The sequence below is a fragment of the Microcaecilia unicolor genome, chromosome 5 (genome assembly GCF_901765095.1).
Source record: "Microcaecilia unicolor chromosome 5, aMicUni1.1, whole genome shotgun sequence".
Lineage (NCBI taxonomy): Eukaryota > Metazoa > Chordata > Amphibia > Gymnophiona > Siphonopidae > Microcaecilia > Microcaecilia unicolor.
This window is the reverse complement of record NC_044035.1, coordinates 232,774,398-232,795,642: the sequence shown is the minus strand read 5'-3', so window position 1 is coordinate 232,795,642 and position 21,245 is coordinate 232,774,398. Positions and strand designations below refer to the sequence as shown.

The window sequence follows — 21,245 nt, the reverse complement described above, 5'->3', positions numbered from 1 at the left end:
TGATTGGCTTGTTAAGCCAATTAAGTTACGAGTGTTATGGAATACACAGATTTCAGCGCAGATTTCTAGGCGTGCTATATAGAATCTGGGGGATAATGACTAACTGGCTATATCACGTGATATAGCTGGTTAGCACCGATATTCAATGCTGGGCTAAGTGGTTACATAGGACCACGAAAATAGCAGTCCTATCTTTAACCGCTAGGAACTTAACCGGTTAGTGCTGAATACTGGCTTAACTGGTTAAGTTCTGGACAGAGCCGGTCTTAGGCAGGGGCGATAGGGGTGGTCACCCAGGGCCCCACGCTCCTAGAGGCCCTGCATCTCTGGCACGTGTGTCCTCCTGTCTTGGAACACCTCCCTGCTCCGTACCTTAATATAAGCCCACTGTTCAGTAGAGAGCATCAGGCAGCGACAGCGATTTTCATATCCTTTTGATATTACTTCCTGCTTCCACAAGGACGGGATGCAGCAGCAAGGAGGCTCTGGGCTCGGAAGCTGACGGGATATGAAAATTGCTGCCGCTGTCTGCCATTCTCTACTGAAACGTGGTGGATGCATATCAAAGTACGGGGTGAGGTGGGGTTCTGAGATCTCTAAACCTCCTTTTAAACTGCTAAATTATGGCTTGTGGTGGTGGGCGCGAGCGGGGTGCACAGGAGGCGGGCATGGGTGTTGGGCCCCACTGAACTGGTCTGCACAGGGCCCCGCAATTGCTAAGAGGCTCTGGAGGCTAAAACTGAAACTGGAAATGGCCCAGCATCGAATATCTGGGGTCAGCGCTGCCAGCTGAATATCGGCCCCTTTATGCTTTTTTATTTGCTGATAATAGTATGCACTCTTTGCAAATAATACACATTATTTGAAAAGACAACGCCCTCTTTGCCAAGAGGGTGTGTTCAGAAAGAGTACGTATTCTTTCCTGAAGTGCAGCACATAAATAAATAGTATGTGAATGTATGAACCATCTTGCATGTGCAAACCATCAGAAAAGAAAGAGTGTGCACTCTTTGCAAAGAGGGCATACTATTTCAAGAATGTGCATTGCCTCTGAAATAAAAATGAAGACTAATAAAAACAAAACAAACAATGCTGCAAATGACAAAGGAAACAAAATGAAAATTTCAGGGCTGCCTATCCCTAGAAAGCACCCACAGGCCTGTAAGTACTATAGCTTGGCTTAAATTTACCTTTCTTACAGCTCAGTGGAATAGAATCAGTATGAACAAGAAGGAACGAAGACCAGATTTATCTGAAATGTCAGCTATCGGCGGAGAGCGTTTTGCTCACCACCAACAGAGTTATTCCTGGATAGTCATAGCCAGGCCCTGTCCCGGCTTTGAATATCCAATTATTTTTGAGCCATCTAATACATAGCCGCTTAAGTTGATATTCAGCACTTAAACAGCCACAGGGTAGCGCATAAAGAAAGGACAAACTTTTATGCGGTCCCATTTATGCACTAAACCTGGCCACTTAGGGCCAGATGCCTATAAAATCTGCATGGAACTCAGTTTCACCTAAGTATATTTTATAAGATTTATGCACAATATATAGAATACGCTTAGTCGATACCATCGTGCCTAAATGTGCACACGCCCATTTACATCAATGAAAACCTGGCGCGTAGATTTAGGGATTGGGCCGTATTCTATAACTATGCACATAAATTTTGGAATGCCTACAAAATGCCCCCATAAGCATGCCCCTTTTGAACTGCACACATTTATTTTGAACTGCACGCTTCACCATTTAGGTGCAGTTCATTACAGAATGCGCTTACTGAGTTGTGCGTGTAACTTGCAATTACTGTCAATTAGTGCTCATTATTGGTTGTTTAGTGCTGTTAAAAAACATTGATTGACTTGTTGAGCCAATTAAGTTTCATGCGTACGTCATGCAAATCTAGGTGCCATATATAGCATCCCAAGTTTAAGGACTGAATATCCGCACTTAAGCAGCCGAGTGCTGACTCTGCCTCCAGTACACTCCCAACACAGCCAGCTTTGAGTTAGGCGCTAACTGCGAATTTCAGTGGCACTTAGCCAGTTAAATGCCACTTTAAATTAGTAGATATCCCTAAGCAAACAATTTAACTGGTCAGCGGTCGGCTATACCACTTTGAATATCAGCCAGGACAAGTCTTTGAGGAAATTTTTATCACAGCCTATGAAAGATGTAAAAAGAAGGGAGAGAGACAACTGGCAAGGTTACAGACTGGATTCTTCCAAAGGACCTTCAGGCAGAAAACAATTAGATAGGAATGGAACTGCCCAGGATCCTTACGATCAAGTTTTGATGAGTACTGGAAATGTTTTTGGTTCTTGGTGGAGCTCTAGAATAGAGGACTATTACTATGCCAAATATCTCCATAGTATATCACTGATATTCACCTCTTTAATTTTTTAGATACAGATGAAAATCCATGGTCTATGTACATCTTGATCATGGTAGCAAGCGCAGGAGGTGCATTGTTCTTGGCTATAATTATATTAATTATAACATGCTGCTGCTGCTGTTATATGAAGAAGAAAAGCCATAATCTACTCCGTCAAGGTAAGGAGGACAACTCTTTCCAAACCAGAAAAATGGAAATTGTTTTTTGCCAGCCAGTGGCGTAGCCAAGGGTGAGCCTGGGTGGGCTCAGGCCCACTCACTTTGGGCTCAAGCCCACCCAGTAGTAGCACACCTGGCCCCACCAGCCGAAAACTCCAAACAACTGTTCCTCCTGCATACCTTGTAAATAGCAGATCTTCACCTGCAGCGAGCAGCAACTGGTACATACTGTTCGCACTGACCCCACAGCCTTCCATCTGATGTAAAAAGGAAGTTGCATCAGAGGGAAGGCTGTGGGGCCAACATGAGCAGTGTGCATTAGTTGCTGCTCGCTGCCGATGAAAATCTACTTAAAAGGTATGCGGGGGAGGGGGATGTTTGAGAAACCATATGGCATGCAGGCGAGAGAGGGAGAGACTAAATCACTTGTGGGACAGGGCGGAGTTCTGCCCACCCATCTTGGGCCCAGGCCCACCCAAAATTGGGTGTCTGGCTATACCCCTGTTGCCAGCCACCTTGTCAGGAGAGTAAAGAAGACCTGGTGTGGGGGGGGGGGGGGGGTCTTTCTTCTGAGCATGAATACATAGCAGCACTGATTGAGGAAGGCATGGCATTTAAAAGGCTTTCTCCAAGATATGTTCCGCTGTTATGTTTCTCTTCTTCATATCAAGGACAAAAGCAAATCTTTTCTATTCCCAGCATCATGTCAAAAAAATTGTTTTTTCTTTATTGCATACAGTAATTAAAAGCAGTTAGCTTACCCAGATTAGCATAATCATCTTCAAATGCAGGTTTCTCTTTTGTAATCTTTTGGTTTTGATTTCATTTCTTTCTTCTTGTTTTAAATTTCTTTGTTCTTTTGCAACGTATTTGCCCTTCTATTTTCTTCTTCCCCTTTTTCTGTAGAATACACTCTCTCTTAAGTCCACCCAACCCCGTTAATATTTTTATCTCTTACCCCTCCTTTCATTCTCCCCTTCAATTTTTGTCTCTCATTTAGTTATATCACTCTCTCAGCCTCCAATAATCCATCATTCTCTTTTACTCTTCTCATTCTCTTTTCTCCCTAGTATCTCCTCATCCTCCCCCTTCTCAATATCTTTTCATCAATGCCATATGCCAATAGCTCACAACTATTCATTCCCGGTTCTCATGAGATGCCAACAGGTCAGGTTTTCCCTAATGAATATGCATGAGGGAGATTTGCAAACAGTGGAACTAGTAGGCATGCAATTCTCTCTCATGCATAATCATTATACCCCCATTAATTACAATTTATTTACTGCAAATTCTTTATTCATATCAAAATCATGTATATTTACATGATTTTGATATGAATAAAGAATTTACAGTAAATAAATTGTAGTTACTTAATGGGGGTATATTTAGATGTGTAACTAGAATGGGTAAATCTCTCTTATCTGCACCCTTCTCCTCCACTGCTAACTCCAGACTCCGTTCCTTTTATCTTGCTGCACCGTATGCCTGGAATAGACTTCCTGAGCCGGTACGTCAAGCTCCATCTCTGACCGTCTTCAAATCTAAGCTAAAAGCCCACCTTTTTGATACTGCTTTTAACTCCTAACCCTTGTTCACTTGTTCAGAACCCTTATTTTATCATCCTCACTTTAATATTCCCGTATCTCTTGTTTGTCCTGTTTGTCTATCCTAATTAGATTGTAAGCTCTGTCGAGCAGGGACTGTCTCTTCATGCTCAAGTGTACAGCGCTGCATACGTCTAGTAGCGCTATAGAAATGATAACTAGTAGTAGTAGTAAATAAGGGGAACTCATTTTGAGGATAAGCATATTCATTAAGGATATCTTGACATCCTGACTGTTGGTGACCTTGAGAACTAGGAGTGAAGAGCAAGTATCTACACTCACCACCAAGATTTATTCCAGTTCCATGGTACTCAATCCACTCCTGTTTTGCAGCCATTTTGAAGTGTGTGCACTGGGAATGAGGGATATGTCATTAATACCCACTGAAATGTATTAGACTAAATAGTTTTTTATTTTTGTTACATTTGTACCCTGCGCTTTCCCACTCATAGCAGGTTCAATGCAGCTTACATATTATATACAAGTACTTATTTGTACCTGGGGCAATGGAGGGTTAAGTGACTTGCCCAGAGTCACAAGGAGCTGCCTGTGCCTGCAGTGGGCATGAAACCCAGTTCCCTAGGACCAAAGTCCACCACGCTAACCATTAGGCCACTCCTCCACTTGTTAATAGATGGTGCTGACAAACCAAAAAATGTTCGTCTGTCCCTACAAAGCAGGTCAATTATTTTTCTTCGGCGTCTCTACATACTTGCCTGTCTTGTGCCATTGGAGGGACAATCTGACACTGGCAATGCAAGTGAAAGAACTTGGAAGCAAGTGTAGAACAGTGACTAAAATGTAGTTAGAAACAGGAGTAAAAGAATTAGCAAAACATTATATATACATATATACATATATTTTTTTAACTCATTTATTATTTTTGCATGGGATTATCTTTAGAGGAGGATGGAATGGAGCTAACAGCAGCCTCCAAAAACAATGCAAAGGACTCTACCAGTCAAGATGGAGCAATTGCAGAGGATAAAAGGATGGTCTCCTGCACAACAAAGGCCACAGAACAGGGTAAGGCACAGCACATTCTTAAGAAGCAATAAAATTCTTGTTAGTCTTCAGCTTCCAGGATGTGAAAGATTATCAATAGAAATCAAACAAAATAAAACATGGAAAAGAAAATAAGATGATACCTTTTTTATTGGACATAACTTAATACATTTCTTGATTAAGTTATGTCCAATAAAAAAAGGTATCATCTTATTTTCTTTTCCATGTTTTATTTTGTTTGATTTCTATTGATAACCTTAAGAGTGGACTAACACGGCTACCACACTCCTCTACTTAGGATGTGAAAGAGAAATTACATCAGATCTTGAGGATATAATGAAGGGGGGAAAGTTTCCCTTTACAAAGAGATCATGCATTAAGTCAGAACTCTAGGGTTTTGTAGGCAAACTAATCCCCCTCCCCCTGCTTTTACAAAGCTGCGTGGTAATGCCGACACAGCCCATTCATTTTGAATGGGCCATGTCGGAATTACCGCACCTGCAGCTACTAGCATGGCTTTGTAAAGTGGGGAGGGGATAATTTTCTTTTGGAATGTTCAGAGTCTTCCGGTTCAGTATGCCATCATGACAAAGCTCAGCTTCAGCGTAATGCACAAGTCCAGATTCTTTATAATAATTTCACCTCAGCAAGACAGTCATCCTCTCCTTATCACGCCCTTTCATGAGCTCACACACAAAAAAAATCTGCATATAAGGACAATTTTTTCTTTTTCTACCGAAATGCTTCCAAATGTTGTGATCTAGCTTATAGACCAAACACTGTGTCCTGATGAGGGTAGGATGATGCTTCCTTAGGAGCTACCTCAGTACTGTTTTTGTTTTTTTTGAGGGGGGGGGGGGGGTTGCCATCATTAAAGTAAATTTACAGCTTTGAATCCAGACAATTTTGAAAAGCTCCAGAACAGAGTTCAGGAACAGCAAGAGTCATGCACTCAGAGGGTCTTTTACTAAGGTGCACTCACGTTTTTAGCATGCGCTAAACGTGGCATGCTAAAAACGTGAGCGTACCTCAGTAAAAGACACCCCCAGTGTGTTAAAACTTCAGAAACAATCATATAACTGGCATATTGCATACTGAATGATAGTCCACTAAAGTGCAGGCTCACTTTTGCTCCTTGTGTATTGCATTTTAAAGTATGGCAGACTCCAAATTCAGGGGTCCTTTTACAAAGGCGCGCTGAAAAATGGCTTGCGGTAGTGAAGGCGCAGGTTTTGGGCGCGCACAATCCATTTTTTAGTGTGCCTGTAAAAAAAAGGCCTCTCTTTTTTTTGTGCCGAAAATGGACGTGCGGCAAAATCAAAACTGCCATGCGTTCATTTTCAATCTGAGACCTTACCACCAGCCATTGACCTAGTAGTAAAGAATCTGGGCAGTAATGACCTACACACGTCAAATGCCACTTGGCGTGTGTCCGTTACGCATGCCAGAAAATAAAAAATATTTTTCTGACATGCATAGTGGACGCTTACTACAATGGCCACGCGGTAACTGGGCGGTAACTCCAATTTGGTGCGAGTAGGCGCCTACGCAGCTAAGTAAAAGGGCACCTCACTGAGGTATATGTCAAACATATCCTTGAAACCTATGGACCCATTTCCCTTCTGCTGGTTTTATTCTAGCTTTAGAGGAGGATGAGTGTCCGCCTCCTGCTTCATTCACTGAGCAGATCCACAAGGAGGATGAGTTTCCACCTCCTGCTTCATTCACTGAGCAGATCCACGAGGAGGATGAGTTTCCGCCTCCTGATTCATTCACTGAGCAGATCCACGAGGAGGATGAGTTTCCGCCTCCTGATTCATTCACTGAGCAGATCCAGATGCATGAGAACGAGGAGGATGAGTTTCCACCTCCTGATGCATTTGTTGAACAGATCCTGATGCATGAAAACGAGGACCGGTGTCAAATGGAAGATGAGCTGCCTGACTTCTCTGACATGGTAGAAAACGCAAATCATGGTGGGTTGAGTGGCATCTTCCCTGGCAATCCAATGGATTAAATGGTTGAGATTAAGCAAGCTGGGGTGGAAGGCTTCAAGATATGGTAGCAACCCTCTGTCTTAAAGTTACCCCAAACCTCACATCAGTAGAAAGAAATACAGATATAGATACTAAGGACTGTGATTATGTTTCTTGCTTTAATAGAAAACAGAAATATTTAAAAACCTCTTAGCCAGTGTCTGAGGGCAGCAAATATTGCTATTAGGCATAAATATACATACCTGGCTGCATAATCAGACCCAAGCAAAGGGCACTCTACTACCAGCTACCAATCTAAAACACAGCATTGTCTCCTATTCTATCTCTTATTAATTTCCTGAGGAGTCTCTCAACAGGGACCTTATTAAAGGGTCTTTTTACTTAGCTGCAGTAAACGCTGTGTACTTACCACAGGTTAAATACACCTACAGCAGAGCACGTTCAGGCATCCCGCAGTAGTTTGGGGACTGGCATGCGCTTCCCATGCACTAAAAAATTGAAACATTATTTTCTCGCTGGGGGTATGTTTGGGGGCAGAGAGTAGGCATGCCCAGTGCTAATAAGTTAGCACAGCTGCATCACCACATGCTATCCGATTAGCCTTGGTTAGCACGGAAGCCCTTAACATCTAGTAAATAGGTGTCGGTAAGGGTTCATATGCTACTGGCTATGCACTGATTGGGAAATTAGTGACGGCTGTTAACTGAACAAATGGAAAATGCGGCCATTTTGCAGACCCGCTAAAAGTGGCCTCAGTGTGCGGGGAAACCCACAGGCCACTTTTTAACACAACTTAGTAAAAGGGCACCTAAATGCCTTCTGAAAATCCAAATACACTGGATCAACTGGATCACCAGGGGTGAGTTGGGTCAAAAAAAAAGCTTGGTTCATGATTTTACAAACCTTTTCCTGATTTTAAGGCTGTGTTTCACGTGCATTTCATTTATTCATTCTTGGTGCGCGTATTGAATGTGTGCTAGAATTTCTTTAAATGCGCAAATCAATTGTACACAATTTGCACACACTTTAAAGTTTTAGGTACAAACACACACCCCCTATGGCTAACCTTTATTGAAGAAAATGATAAGGGAAGACTTACAAACATAAGAAATGCCATACTGGATCAGAGCACAGGTCCATCAAACCTAGGGCCCTGTTTACTAAGCAGCGCTAAGGACGTGCTAGCATTTTTAGCGCATGCTAATGAGAACATGCTAAACACTACAGTCGTCCATAGAAACATATGGGCAACACTAGTGTTTAACAAGTGCGTTAAAAACGCTAGCGCACCTTAGTAAACAGAGCCCTTAGGATTTTAAAAAAGTACAGATTTCAATGCTGTTTACCACCAGGTATATGCAGTGGCTTACCCCAGTCTACTTGGTTAATAGCAATTTATGGACTTGTCCAAACTTTTTTTTAAACCCAGTTATACTAACTGCTTTTACTACATCCTAGTCTCTTTACTTTTTGAAAGAGTAAACAACTAATTTGGATTTACCCGTTTCACTCCACACTTGATTTTATTGACTGCTGTCGTATCTCTCCTTAGCCATCTCTTGTTGAAGAGCCTTGACTTGTTTAACCTTTTCTCATAGGGGAGCTGTTCCCTCCCCTTCATCATTTTGGTCACCCTTCTCTTTACCCAGGGCTGGGTTAACAATTAGGCAAACTAGGTAGCTGCCTAGAGTACCAAAATTTGAGGGATGGCAAAAAGTGAAACACGTGATAAGGCTGTGTAGGAAAATGGGATCAATGCTGTCTCAAACTGCTGCCCTCCATTCCCCTTAACGTATCTGGGAGGTGTAACAGAAAAAATATGCTGCTGCCACCCATCCTCTCCCTTCTAGCAAGGCCCATTCAGAGCCAAAAAAATAAGGGAGGTTTTCCCCTCTGACCTGCCCCACAGCTGTATCCAAAAATCTGAATCATCCCTACTTCCCAGTTGATAGAGTGCACCAAGATTGAAGAGAACAGATCAAGCACTCCCTGTGCAACCCCCTCCCCTCACCCAATATGAATGTGAGACTGCAGAAGAAAAAATCTGTTACCAGAATCACTATATACAACTTCCTCTGGGTCTCAGCATAAGAAACAAATTGTTGATTTGCTGCTTCTCCCTCAGAAGGGAGAGAAGTATCTGTGGCAAATGACTGGCTCCTCTCCTGTCCAGGCAGGAAAAAGCAGCTTTGAGTATGGGGGGGGAGTGCCAGCGTGGACCCAAAAACTATTCAAATAAGGAGGTAATAGTGGAGAGTCAGGGACTGGGTTGAGGGTAGAGAGAAAGTGAAAACAGATTTGACAGAGTGAGCACTCCAACTGAGTGGCGCAGGGAGAGTGAGGACCTAATAGTGAGGTTGGGAACTTGGGTCTCAGGGGAGGAAAATGCAGTGCTACAGCAATCACTGGTAGGTAGATGTGTAACTTGGGGGAAGTGGGGTGCATGACTAGAGCTTTGCCCAGGGCACATAATACCTTTGCAGCAGCTCCTACCCATATCAGTTCAAATCTCAAACTGGCTGCCATGGGAGATCCGGCAGCCATTTTGTCAGCGGAACCAACATGGGCAGGAGTGACTGGGAATCACTCCTGCTCCAACTAGCCACTAGACCACCAATGATACAATAAGCCTGGAAGGGGGCTACAAGTCGAGGGGGAAGAGCTCCTTATGTTTGGGGCAGGGGTGGGGACAGGAAGTAGGGGGCTGGGTTGTTCCTGTTTAGGGGCTGGGCCAGTTTCAGTCACCTTCTGCCTCAGGGCAGGTAACCTAAGTGAATCTTCAGTCTTGTGCCTCCTCCCCACCCTGGAAAATGTAAGCCACATTGAACTGAAACTTTTGGATAATTGTGGGATATAAGAATGAATGAATAAATACAATACCTACTGGTGACAGCTCTGGCACAACATGCCCCTCTCTACCCCTAAACTTAGCAGACCCTCTTCCCACAACAGCAGCTCCCTTTCTATCTCCAGCCTCACTGGACCTCTCCTCTTTCCCATCCTTCAACCCCAGCAGCTCCCCTCTTTTCCTTTCCTACCCCAGGAGTTCCTTCTGTCTCTTTACACTTCTTTCAGCTCCAGCAACATCTGTCTTCACACCAAGCCCAACTACATCTAATTATTCCTCTAGTTCTCTTGCCCCTCCTTATACCTACTGGCTGCACTGAGGGCTCCAGGCTGCAACCTATGTCATTTGCTTCTGCTGTTCTGAGCACCAACTGAGATACAGTCCAAAACTGCTGAGCAGCTGTTTCTCATGCACATGCAAGAGAGTCTCACACTCCCCTAATTTCCTGGTGATCTTCTGCACCACAAATTCCTCCACCTCCTCCCCTTGCCATGGCAGAAAGTTGTGTTTCAGATCTTGAATGGTAACACAGGATGACATGTGACCTGGAGACTGGCAGTAGGCCCTAAGTGCTCTTTCAGCGTTCCTTTCCCTCCCATATTCTAGGGGCCCATGGCAGACTCGGTAGACTCAACAATATGGGTAGTGCCATGTGCTGCTTCCAGTCCTCTGTTAGTACTGCACAGTAGCCCCGGAAGTTGTGTGATCCTAGGCAGATGCCTTGTACTCTGACCCACCCTGGCTCCCCTTATTAATGTTCTTATCTCCACAGTCTCTCTTTCCTCATTTTTCCACTACCCACACTCCCTTGGCTATCTCTCATCCCATAGTCTCATTTAGTTTTTTCACTATCCTGCAATCTCTCTTGCTTGCACCATCGTTTTGTTCAGTCTCTCAACTCCTATCTCCATGGCTCACTCTCACTCCCCACTGTTCTCACCCCTCTAGAACCCTTGATTACTCTTTCCTACCTTACCTCCTCCCCCTCCCTTCCTCCCCCAATATCCCTTCAGCAGAAAGCATAAAGCCAACTTTTTAGAATGGCTGGGAGTGCTAAACCCATCACAGGTTACCCCTCCTTGGACAAATTGAAGGCATTTGCTCAATATTGGGGGGGGGGGGGGGGAGAGGGGTGCTCAAGCATCCACAGGGCTGGTGCTTAGTTAGAGCAATGTTGCAGGTTTCTTTCTAACATGTCTACTTCCTCCTCTGCAGGTTTCCCAATGCTGTTTGACAGATCCCTGTGGTTCCACAGGACTATGTGGTTCTGTTTTCAGACTTTATAGTGAAGTGGGTAGAAGAGGAAGCAGGCAATCATGATTAAGAAACATGCCACTGCTAGTATGAGGAACAATCACACTATAGGAGGCAGTGAAGGAGTCGGATTTCTGATGATAAAGGCATCATTGACCCGCATAGGCCCAACCGAGGCAGAGCGTATAGCAACATCACTGATCACACAGGCCGAGGATACTGTTGTTTAAAAAAATGTAATGCCAATTAGAGCTAGGGATCCACTCAATCTCCAGAAGGCCCTAGCCACAAAGCACTAAGCAAATTCCATCCCTACTTCAACTTTGGGGAGAGGTGGAGAGGCAAGGAGAGGATGCAGGCTGATAGGCAGAGATGCCAAGTTACCCATTTCCAGGCTGACAATCTTGGTTTTGAACTTACATTGCAAATTCATGTGGGATTTGTAGTGCTTGTTTCTGCCCATTGAAATCAGTACTGCAGGTTCCATAACGCAACAGGATGGGGTGGTCAGAAATCCTGGACTGTGCCAAGATATCCATCTTGGAACTGGGTAACTTAGTTTCTCTGGAGAGGGTGGTCTTTCTGAAACTGAAATCCCCTTGAGAATACTAACATCCTGCAAATATTTTCCTTTCAGCAGCCCTGGATTCCTGCCATATCATCTTAGAGGACAAAAAGGGGTAGACAATGGATGGGAACAAAGAGGTCAGCATCAAGAACTGACCACAAGCCACAAAGTCAAAGGGGCCATGCCCAGACGCCAGAATTCTGAAGTTTCTCTTAAGGTTGAAGTCCTTTGTTAATTATAGACATACATATATGTACATTGTAATTATCCAATCTGCTAAACGACTTTTGACAGTCTGGCCTGGATCATCCAATGCTAGACTACTCTAGGTTTCTCAACTCACATCATAGCTCGTTCTAGAACTTGTAGTCCTTTAGAGAATCAAAGGCACCAGACCACATTAGGAAAGAAGTTTCTGTAAGTTTAGGCTGGCAATGTGGATACATCTAAACTTTCACATTCTGTTGTGTATCATTACTTCAAAATAAGCTCCAAACAAAAATCTGCACAGAAATCTTATTACTTAGCAATCCCATAATAATGTAAAAATGTATATGGACTGTCATATATAGCACCACACAGTAAAAGAACCACACCAGCGTGCTCAGGATAAAATCACAGGTTAAAATTTTGCTTAGAAAAAATGCAATAGCATTATTAATTTCTGATCCGTCCTTTGTACAAAAATTTCATAAATAGGTATCATAATAAGAAAGAGATAGTAGGCACTTTTCCTCTAAGCTTTCTGAGTATGTGATTATCAAATAATTCTTTATCTCACACATATTTGGACATTTAAAATTTAGAAATACCAACATGACATCATATTTCAAATATGGCAGTACTCTGTTTCAGGGTAAATAAATGTCTCGGTCCAACCAATTCAACAGGTGAGAAACTGCTGTAATCTCACACACACAATGCCTTCCTTCTTCACAAATGGTTTATCACAAATAACATATTTTCTGGTTCATCAAAAATTCCTTTTTTTCAAGACCAAACTCAAAGAGTTTCTGTCAGCTGTTTAAGAGCCCCTTTTACAAAGCAGGGATTCCCGTACTGCCGCTTTGTTGCTCGCCAATCTGGCACTACCGTCAAGCTACTGCAGGAGCCTGGCAGTAGTGCCAACCCCCAACGCTCACCATCTCTGTTGCTGAAAAACAGTACTTTTCTTTTAGCACCAGTGGCTTACCCCGCAGTAATCAGGCAGCCCCGTGCGCTGCTTGGTTACCACTGGGTTAGCGTGAAAGCCCTTACCATCTCCTAAATAGGTGGCGGTAAGGGCTTCCCCGGGAAATGGGCGCATGGCAAGTGGCTCACTTACCCGTTGTGGTAAAAGGGGACCTCGGCGTGTGGCAAATCCACACACCGATGCTACTGCAGTGCTCCTTTTACCTCAGCTTTGTATAGGGGACCCTAAGTGATTTGTTATATTATTTTTTTGCCTTTAAATTTCCATTCAATTGCAGACAGGCAGAGTACTTTTATCATCTCATCAAGGACTGATAGTTCTGTCGACAAAAGCAGCTCTCAAAAAGATTACTAGAGTAGTAGATATTGGAGCTTATTTTGTACTTAACATTTCCTTGTAAATGCATGATAAAATATTTTTCTAATACTTATATATTCTTTGATCCATCTTGGCTAGTAATCTTTTTGAGTAACAAAAGTGTTGAAGCAGGTCGTCAGCCGTTGCCCTAGTTGGCAGACCCAGTATAGGCTGCTCTCCTCAGGTTAACTTCTAAAGTCATTTTAAGTGTTTATAGTTCTCTCCTTTAGGACATCTTCTATGTTTTCCCTTTTAGATTTGTTGTTTATACTGTTTGAGATCTTGTGATCTCCCATATATTGAGGACTGGTATATTGTTTGGAATAATTGTATTTCTTTACAAGATATTTCTGGGACGTGTGATTTGGATACTTCAACAATTTTAAGGATATGTTCCTGTATGTTTTATTTACAACTAGCCGTTGAGCCCGTAAAAACGGGCTGGTATTGGAGTTTTCCTTCCCCCCCCCCCCCGCGAGGTCACCACCGCCCCCCCCCCTCGGAGTCGCCGCCGCTGCTGCCACCCCTCCACCCGGCCCCTCTCTTCGCTTCTGAACTTACACATCCGTTTCCCGAACGCAGCAAGGCACATCAGCTAAGCTGCCGTGGGCCCTTCCTTCTCTGCCTGTGGCCCCGCCCTCCTGTGACGTAACGTCAGCAAGGGCGGGACACAGGCAGAGAAGGAAGGGGCAGCTCAGCTGATGTGCGTTGCTGCGTTCGGCGAATGGATGTGTAAGTTCAGAAGGGAAGAAAGGGCCCGGGCCGGGTGGAGGGGTGGCGGCGGCGACTCCGAGTGTGGGGGGGAGGGGTAGCAACCTCAGCGGCGCAGTTTCCCTCTCTGTCCCGCCCCTCCCGTCATCACGTATTGACGCGGGGGCGGGACAGACAGGGAAGTCTCTACTGCGCATTTGCGTGTGAGTACGGTCACTCGCCGTTTATATGTTTGATTATTTGCCTGATTAAAATTTTGATTGCAGTTAATCACATTTTTAATCACTGCCCAGACAGTACCTCTGAATATTCCCTATGACCACTGTAACTGATCTCTGTGGTTTACAGAGTCATTTGAAAAGAACTGTTTGTTGGGTAGGGTTTTCTAAAGATGTACAATACAGTATAAACCTCCAGAGGAAAGACTTAAACCTTTGGAGTCTGGTGAAAATATGTTTGTAGTATGAGCACAACATATTCCAACCCTTCTGGACATAAATTACAACTATTTAGTTTCTTACTCAGGAATGGGTATCATTAGCTGGTGGCAACTACCTAAACGATTTCATGCTGTAATTAATAAAATGGAAAATAAAACTATTTGTATATGTACCAAGATGTAACTTTCGTATGTTTTGTAACTGTACTAATTCTGAAATAAACAATTCTTAAAACAAAAAATAAAAATAAACCTCTGCTGTGGGCCAGTTCAAGAATCATCAGGGTCAATATTCAAAGTGATTTAACCGGCCCCAAACAGCTCCTTGCTGGTTAAATCACTTGTTGAAGACTAACTGGTCATAGTTAGCGGCACTTAACCGGATAGCATCGCTGAATATGACCTTTTAGCACCACCTCCACCCATGTCATCCAGTTTCTGCTGTAAAATGTCTAGGTGTATCTGTAACTTGTCTACTTGAGTTTTGCATTCTTTTCAAGTTTATTTTAAAATTTGCTACTCCACCCATCAAGGGAACATCTGGGCGGCTTACAGTCTAAAAATACAAAATAAGAGGGGAAAAAAAGAGGGACTGAAAAAAGGGTGGGGTAGAACTACAATTGCATATAGGAAAGAGGAGGGGGTAAAAGAAAAGGAGGACTGAGATTGGTCAGATGGGCTTCATAGGCTTTCATTTTCCAGTGCAAGCCTACTAGGTCCCTCCTCCATCTCCACAAATGTGGAAACCAAAATGTCTAGATGTTATCTGCAGTTTGACTATCTGGGCCTAGTATTCCTTCTCTTTCACTAAAGTGGGCCTCTGAGGTCTCTCCTCCAACCCAGGAGACACCCATCATGATGATTCGACACTTCCTTCCTGCCCCTTCCCAGGTACTCACAGTTTAAGCGGGATTTCTTGGGTCCGTTTGCATGACATTTACCAGCAAGGAAATTTCAAACTGGTACCGGGTCGGTACCAACAGTCTCACTCCCACCATTAGCATTTTTTTGAAGGATTTTCTTTTAGCTCTAATAGCTTCCTTCATCTCACGTTTTAACCATGCCAGCTGTCGTTTGCCCTTCCTTTTCTAATACATGGAATATGTCTGGTGTGGGCTTTCAGGATGGTATTTTTGAACAGCATCCACACCTGATGTAAATTTTTGACCTTAAAGTTTTTTTTGACCGTTCTTCTCATTTTATCATAGTCTCCTTTCTGAAAGTTAAAAGCTAACATATTGTGTACTTATTCCAGAGCTCATATCAAATCTGTTCATATTATGATCACTGTTATCAAGTGGCCCCAGTCCATATTTCAGTGCATCTGAGTAAAAGGGCCCCTAACAGACATGGGGACCAAGTCTCCGAGTGTGAAGAGGTAAATCTCAGCATAGGAAGTCCTGCTATGCACAAAATTGCAATGGTAAAATATATCTGTAAAAAAAAAGTTAGCCTTTTTAAAAATTTCTAATATTTAATTTTCTTCATTTTAACAATTGAGTCAGGTTGCTAGGCAACTACCAGCAGTTGCACCAAGGTTTAAGAGGAGACCACAGAAGCATGGTTTAGAGAATGACACTGTCCCCATCCTCGTGAGCTCTGTCTCCGACCGCACAGGCTCTGTCCTCATCTGCAGAAGCCTCGAACATTTATGATTTTATATTTAAATCTTTTTATTATTATTATATTTATTTGTTGCATTTGTAGCCCACATTTTCCCACCTCTTTGCAGGCTCAATGTGGCTTACAATACATCATGAGTAGTGGAAATACATGAGAAAGTATACATTTAGTGATAACAGAAGGATTTTGGGTAACATGATGATAGAACATGATAGTATTTTAGCAAGCAAACATAAGATACATAGGAGATATATAAGAATTATATAAGAAAATATACATTTAGTATTAAAAGTATAAAAAAGGCACAATATCCTGTACAACTGTTTATAATTCACAAATTGAAAAGAATAACTGACCAACTATAATAACCCCTCCACTACCACCCTCTACCCTTCCAACCCCAACAATAGACTTCTACTACCCGAAGAAACCCTAATCCACTCTTTTAAAATGTCCAGGGGTACAAAATACAACCCGTTCTGTATGCTTCAGTGGGGGAGAAATATGCCCTATGAAGCACTGTTATGATTTTTAAATCTGTGGATTAATAAGTAGCCATCAGCCTAGCTCTCCTGTCTTCCACAGTCCTTCCCACAATAGATGTCCTCTCAGAAAATATGCTGGTAGCAGGAATGCACAGGAGCCCCTGTTCAAGTTTTGACAATTTTGGGCAGCACTTTTGCTTGTTTTTCCAAAAAAAATCAAAACATTGTCATCTGCATTAGAGAAGTGTTTCCCAAGTCGGTCCCGGAGTACCCCCTTGAAAGTCTGGTTTTCAGGATATCTAGAATGAATATGCATGAACTTAATTTGCATACACTGCCACCATTTTTAAAAAAATGTGTTTACTAAAGAATGGCCCACAAAGAATAACCATGTAACACAAAATGCATAGAACTTCCAATACAAATCCACTTGGGGACTAAAGCGCTTAACTTACTTGAAGACATGGAGTAAGGGGGTGGATACAGGGCAGGGAGGGAGGGAATTTGGGAGGGGGAAGGAGGGGATGTTATACATAAAATGGGAATGGGGCACATATATTGTGCCTCCATTATATGCAAATTTCTTTTATGCATAGTCATTGTGGATATCCTGAAAACCTGACCAGCAAGGGGGTACACTCCAGGACCGACTCGGGAAACACTGCATTAGTGAATGACACAGGGACGGAGACAAAGTTTGTCTGTCTCTGCCCTCGCAATCTCTGTCCCTGTCCGCATATCATTCTCTAAGTGCTTGGCCCATTATCTTGCCTGAAGCCAGGAGGCGCAGCTTACCACCATACTGAGTCACCCAAAACAACTGTAAATACTTATTAGAAATAAGGACTGCGTGTGGCTTGGTTAGACCAGTAGTTTGCTTTGGTTTGAGTGCATCAAGATGGCGGCTATGGTTTATTTATTGCATCGCAGACACTGGATAGATCGCCCTGCCTAACACCCTAGGGGTGACCTTGCCTGTAAATTTAAAGTGTATTGTGGAATGTGTATCTGTAGGTTCTTTCTGGCCAATTTTTAGGTCTCCTGAAGGTCTGAGTTCACTCCCAGCCACAAAATGGAGAAACAAAGAAAATTTTGAGATCGAGGAGCAGGTTATGATAGAGAAGATTACTGGGAAGAATACTTGCATTGGAGAGAAAATGCAACTTAGCATCATGGCCAGTAGTGTGAGAATGCTGGGAGGTACTCATTTCGAGAAGGCCTATCATCATATGCTATAAGTGCGGTCAAACAGCTCATGTCTGGCGACACTGCCGAGCTGAGTGGGCAGTGGAGGACCTCCGTTATGACAGGATGCAGAGGTCCGTAACCACCAGAAGCTGTGAGCCAAGCCTGTGGGAATGTCAGTCAAGCCCTTGTCACATAACCCCATCCCCTGCTGTCAATTAAACCTCCTTGATTGCAGGCAGTACTGGCTCACCACATCCTTGTGAACCTGGATGCTTCATAAACCGTTGAAATTCAATAAAGCCAAGCCTAGTTTGTGTATGTCACCAGTACTCCTTTTTCAATACTTTAAAGAAAATGATGAGCATGTGTTTGCGCCAGCAAACATATATCTGTATCCATAGTACAGCAATCTCCTTAAGAGTCACCAGCACAGCAACGGGAGGTTTTTTTTTTCCCCCCTAACCTGTCTTTTGCCTTTGCCCCACTGACTCTCTCTCTCCTACTTGCTCCATAACGGCAGCTTTACCCCAAGGCTTTCCACCTGACTCACCACCTCGCTAAACTTCCCCACTGTTATTTATTAATCTCCCGGCTGCGTCGAGTCCACTCCATAAGCACCTTCTTCCTCTTATCTAAGCAGCAGGAGTTCAAACGGCTCCCGCCGCTCCTTAGGCCGGCCGCCGGCCCATGCTCCAACCTACCATCTGTAGCCTCAGCTGCAGAACCCCCAATGTAAGCATATCTCCAATTTAAAAGAAAAAATATTTACAGTATGTTTGTTTACACGATCAACCTGGGCAGATTGATGCTGGAACAATCATGATCGTCGAGTTTAATTAGCAAGATATCGCGGAGAGGTTGGGGGAAGAGGAATCTGAAAGTTTGCGGAAAGTTCGACCATAGCACCTATGCCTCTGAGGACAGGACTGAAAAAACAAAAAGAATAAATTGTTTCTCTTTACACACTTTCTTAAGTTATGACCCACAGGAGACCGGTTTCCTCCTCTTCCCTTTACTACTACTAATAGCATTTGTATAGGGCACGGTGTAAAAGCCAGATCCATTGGGATCCTCGCTACCAGACGCACGCAGCGCTGAACACCTTTAAGAATTAATAAACCGATAAAGCTCTCAAAAATCCACGGGGACAGTGTAGATCCCGCTGTATCCGTTTTTTACCTTTTGCCAAATCCACGTTTACACCCACTCCGACAAACTTGTAAAGGGCGAAAATGCAGACACGAAGCAACCAAGAAGGTTAAATTGAGAAAACCTCGTGCCGAGCTGAGCTCAACTTACGAACATTTCGCCTAGGAGCAGCCTAGTGGTTAGTGCAATGACTTTGATCCTGGGGAACTGAGTTCAATTCCCACTGCAGCTCCTTATGACTCTGGCCAAGTCACTTAACCCTCCACTGCCCCTGGTACAAAATAAGTACCTGAATATATGTAAACCGCTTTGGATGTAGTTGCAAAAACCTCAGAAAGGCGGTACATCAAGTCCCATTTCCCTCTATTCTTCCATTTGCCACACCCACCTTCCTGCCCGCATCACGGCTCGTCAATATAGACTTTAATTGGTCGCCCAAGACTGAGCTCCACCCTCCTCGCTCCAACTACGACTTCTCTTCCGCATCAACCTTTCAAGCGTCTCGTCGGCCTCGTTGTTACGTCATCAGATCAGTAAGTACCAATGAGGAGACGGGCCGTCAGACACCTGTTGGAGTAGAATCGGAAGAGGGAGAGAGAGATCCTGAGCGTTCCACGGCTGGAGTGAAGATGGATAAGTTGAAAAAGGTTCTGAGTGGACAGGACGAAGAGGATAGTAACGGGCTGGCGGAGGTAAACAATTCTGTGGGGATAGTTTTTTTTTTTTTTAAGGGAGTGCTATGGTTACGTCTGAGTGTGTTGCCTAGGAATCAGTACGTGCGTGGTGACGGCTATTGTGTTTGGCTTTCTCATGGGGAAAATAAGAGGTGCAAAGCAATTTATATTGAAACCCTGTAGCTAGGCCCAGGCAGGTAAGTGGTCGCAGTAGAACAAGTTTTCTTCTGTTCTTCTGCCTGTAGTGGTGGTGGTGTAGTAAAGCGTGGGGAAAGTATGGTTTTGTGCCCTATAAATGGCTGCTCTATGCACAGAGGAGTTTAGCGCACAGGAAAACTGTGCAAAGAGGGGCAGATATAAGAAGCCATGTGTTGAACTTCAGAATGCAATGTTATAATACTTGTACTGCAAAAAAATATTTACTCTTTGAGTGGCTGCATAGCCAGAAGATTACTTTTGGGGGGGGGGGGTGGAGGTAATGGGTGTACACTTGGCATTTCCTTCCTGACACCCCCCACACTCCACTACTACCACTATTAAGTACCAAAAATTAATGCCTTGGCTGCAGTGTTCCTTCTAAGCTGTGCAGGAGTCCTCTCCCTTATATTCCTGTCAGTTATGGGTGCTGCTTCAATATAACATTTTAAGTAGCAAGAAAAGGGCAAGTTCTGTCCCTAATAATCAAAAGATAGTTCTGCAGAATCCGGCTGCTCCCAGAAATTCCCTAACTTCCCTTCTGGACTTGGGTTGGGGAATTGCAGCAACCGCTTGCTTCCTACTGACATCCAGCAGAAATAGTACACCACTGAAAGCAGTGAGGTTGGAGGATTCCTGCATATCTTGCAGGGGACATTGCTTAGCTAATGGTAATCCCTCAGCCCAAACTCCAGAGCGGCAGAGTTTACAGAGGACATTGCTTAGCTGGTGGTAATCCCTCAGCCCAAACTCCAGAGCGGCAGAGTTTACAGAGGACATTGCTTAGCCGGTGGTAATCTCTCAGCCTAAACTCCAGAGCAGCACTCTATGGCCATTCTCCCAGCCTCTGATGCCAGCACCCTGTGAAATGAGCATTCTTGAGAACGGAACATGTGCAGGGTACCAGCATCAGCAACTTGGAACGTAGTTGCTGACTGTTGCCCTGGGGTTAGTTTGAGGATGTCTTCAGCTGGCAGGGCTTGGGGATCCTTGCCAGCTATGCTAATAGTGTGTGCTGCTGCTGGGTGGTCCTAAGCCACAGGTGAACAGGCCCATTCCTACCTGTAGCTATGCCCCAGCTTCTGATACAGGAAACTAATGGCATACAAATTACTGTGGCATAGCTGCCAAGTTACCCATTCCAGGAGGGAGACTTTTTGGACGGTCCTGGATTTCCGCCAACCTCATCCTGGTGCATTAATGGGACCTGCAGCACTGATTTCAATGGATAGAATCATGGACTACAAATACTACACTGCTTTGGGATGTAAGTTTAAAATCAGGACTGGCCAAAAAGTCTCCCTCCAGGAATGGGTAACTTGGCAGCTCTGCTGTGGTATTAAACATGCATTGATAGATGGTGCAGGAGGAACAGGATACTTACTGCTGGACTCCCCAGG

General features: G+C 43.8%; 2 protein-coding genes across 5 annotated transcripts in view; both read left to right on the top strand.

The window, feature by feature from the left end:
• LOC115470588 overlaps positions 1-13,841 on the top strand; it is a 38,077-nt gene extending 24,236 nt beyond the window's left edge. For 2 of the 4 annotated variants that reach the window (XM_030203870.1, XM_030203867.1), the window contains 4 exons: positions 2,410-2,556; positions 5,064-5,186; positions 6,806-7,141; positions 11,902-13,841. In XM_030203870.1, the coding sequence (XP_030059730.1) occupies positions 2,410-2,556; positions 5,064-5,186; positions 6,806-7,141; positions 11,902-11,948 (653 nt within the window). In that variant the 3' untranslated portion in view covers positions 11,949-13,841. The remainder of the gene's footprint in view (positions 1-2,409; positions 2,557-5,063; positions 5,187-6,805; positions 7,142-11,901) is intronic. The other 2 variants (XM_030203869.1, XM_030203868.1) reach the window with 2 other exon arrangements.
• Positions 13,842-19,488: 5,647 nt separating this feature from the next.
• Positions 19,489-21,245, top strand: part of SFT2D2 (SFT2 domain containing 2) — a 38,603-nt gene continuing 36,846 nt past the window's right edge. The window contains exon 1 of the mRNA XM_030203865.1: positions 19,489-19,668. Within this exon, the coding sequence (XP_030059725.1) occupies positions 19,606-19,668 (63 nt within the window). The 5' untranslated portion in view covers positions 19,489-19,605. The remainder of the gene's footprint in view (positions 19,669-21,245) is intronic.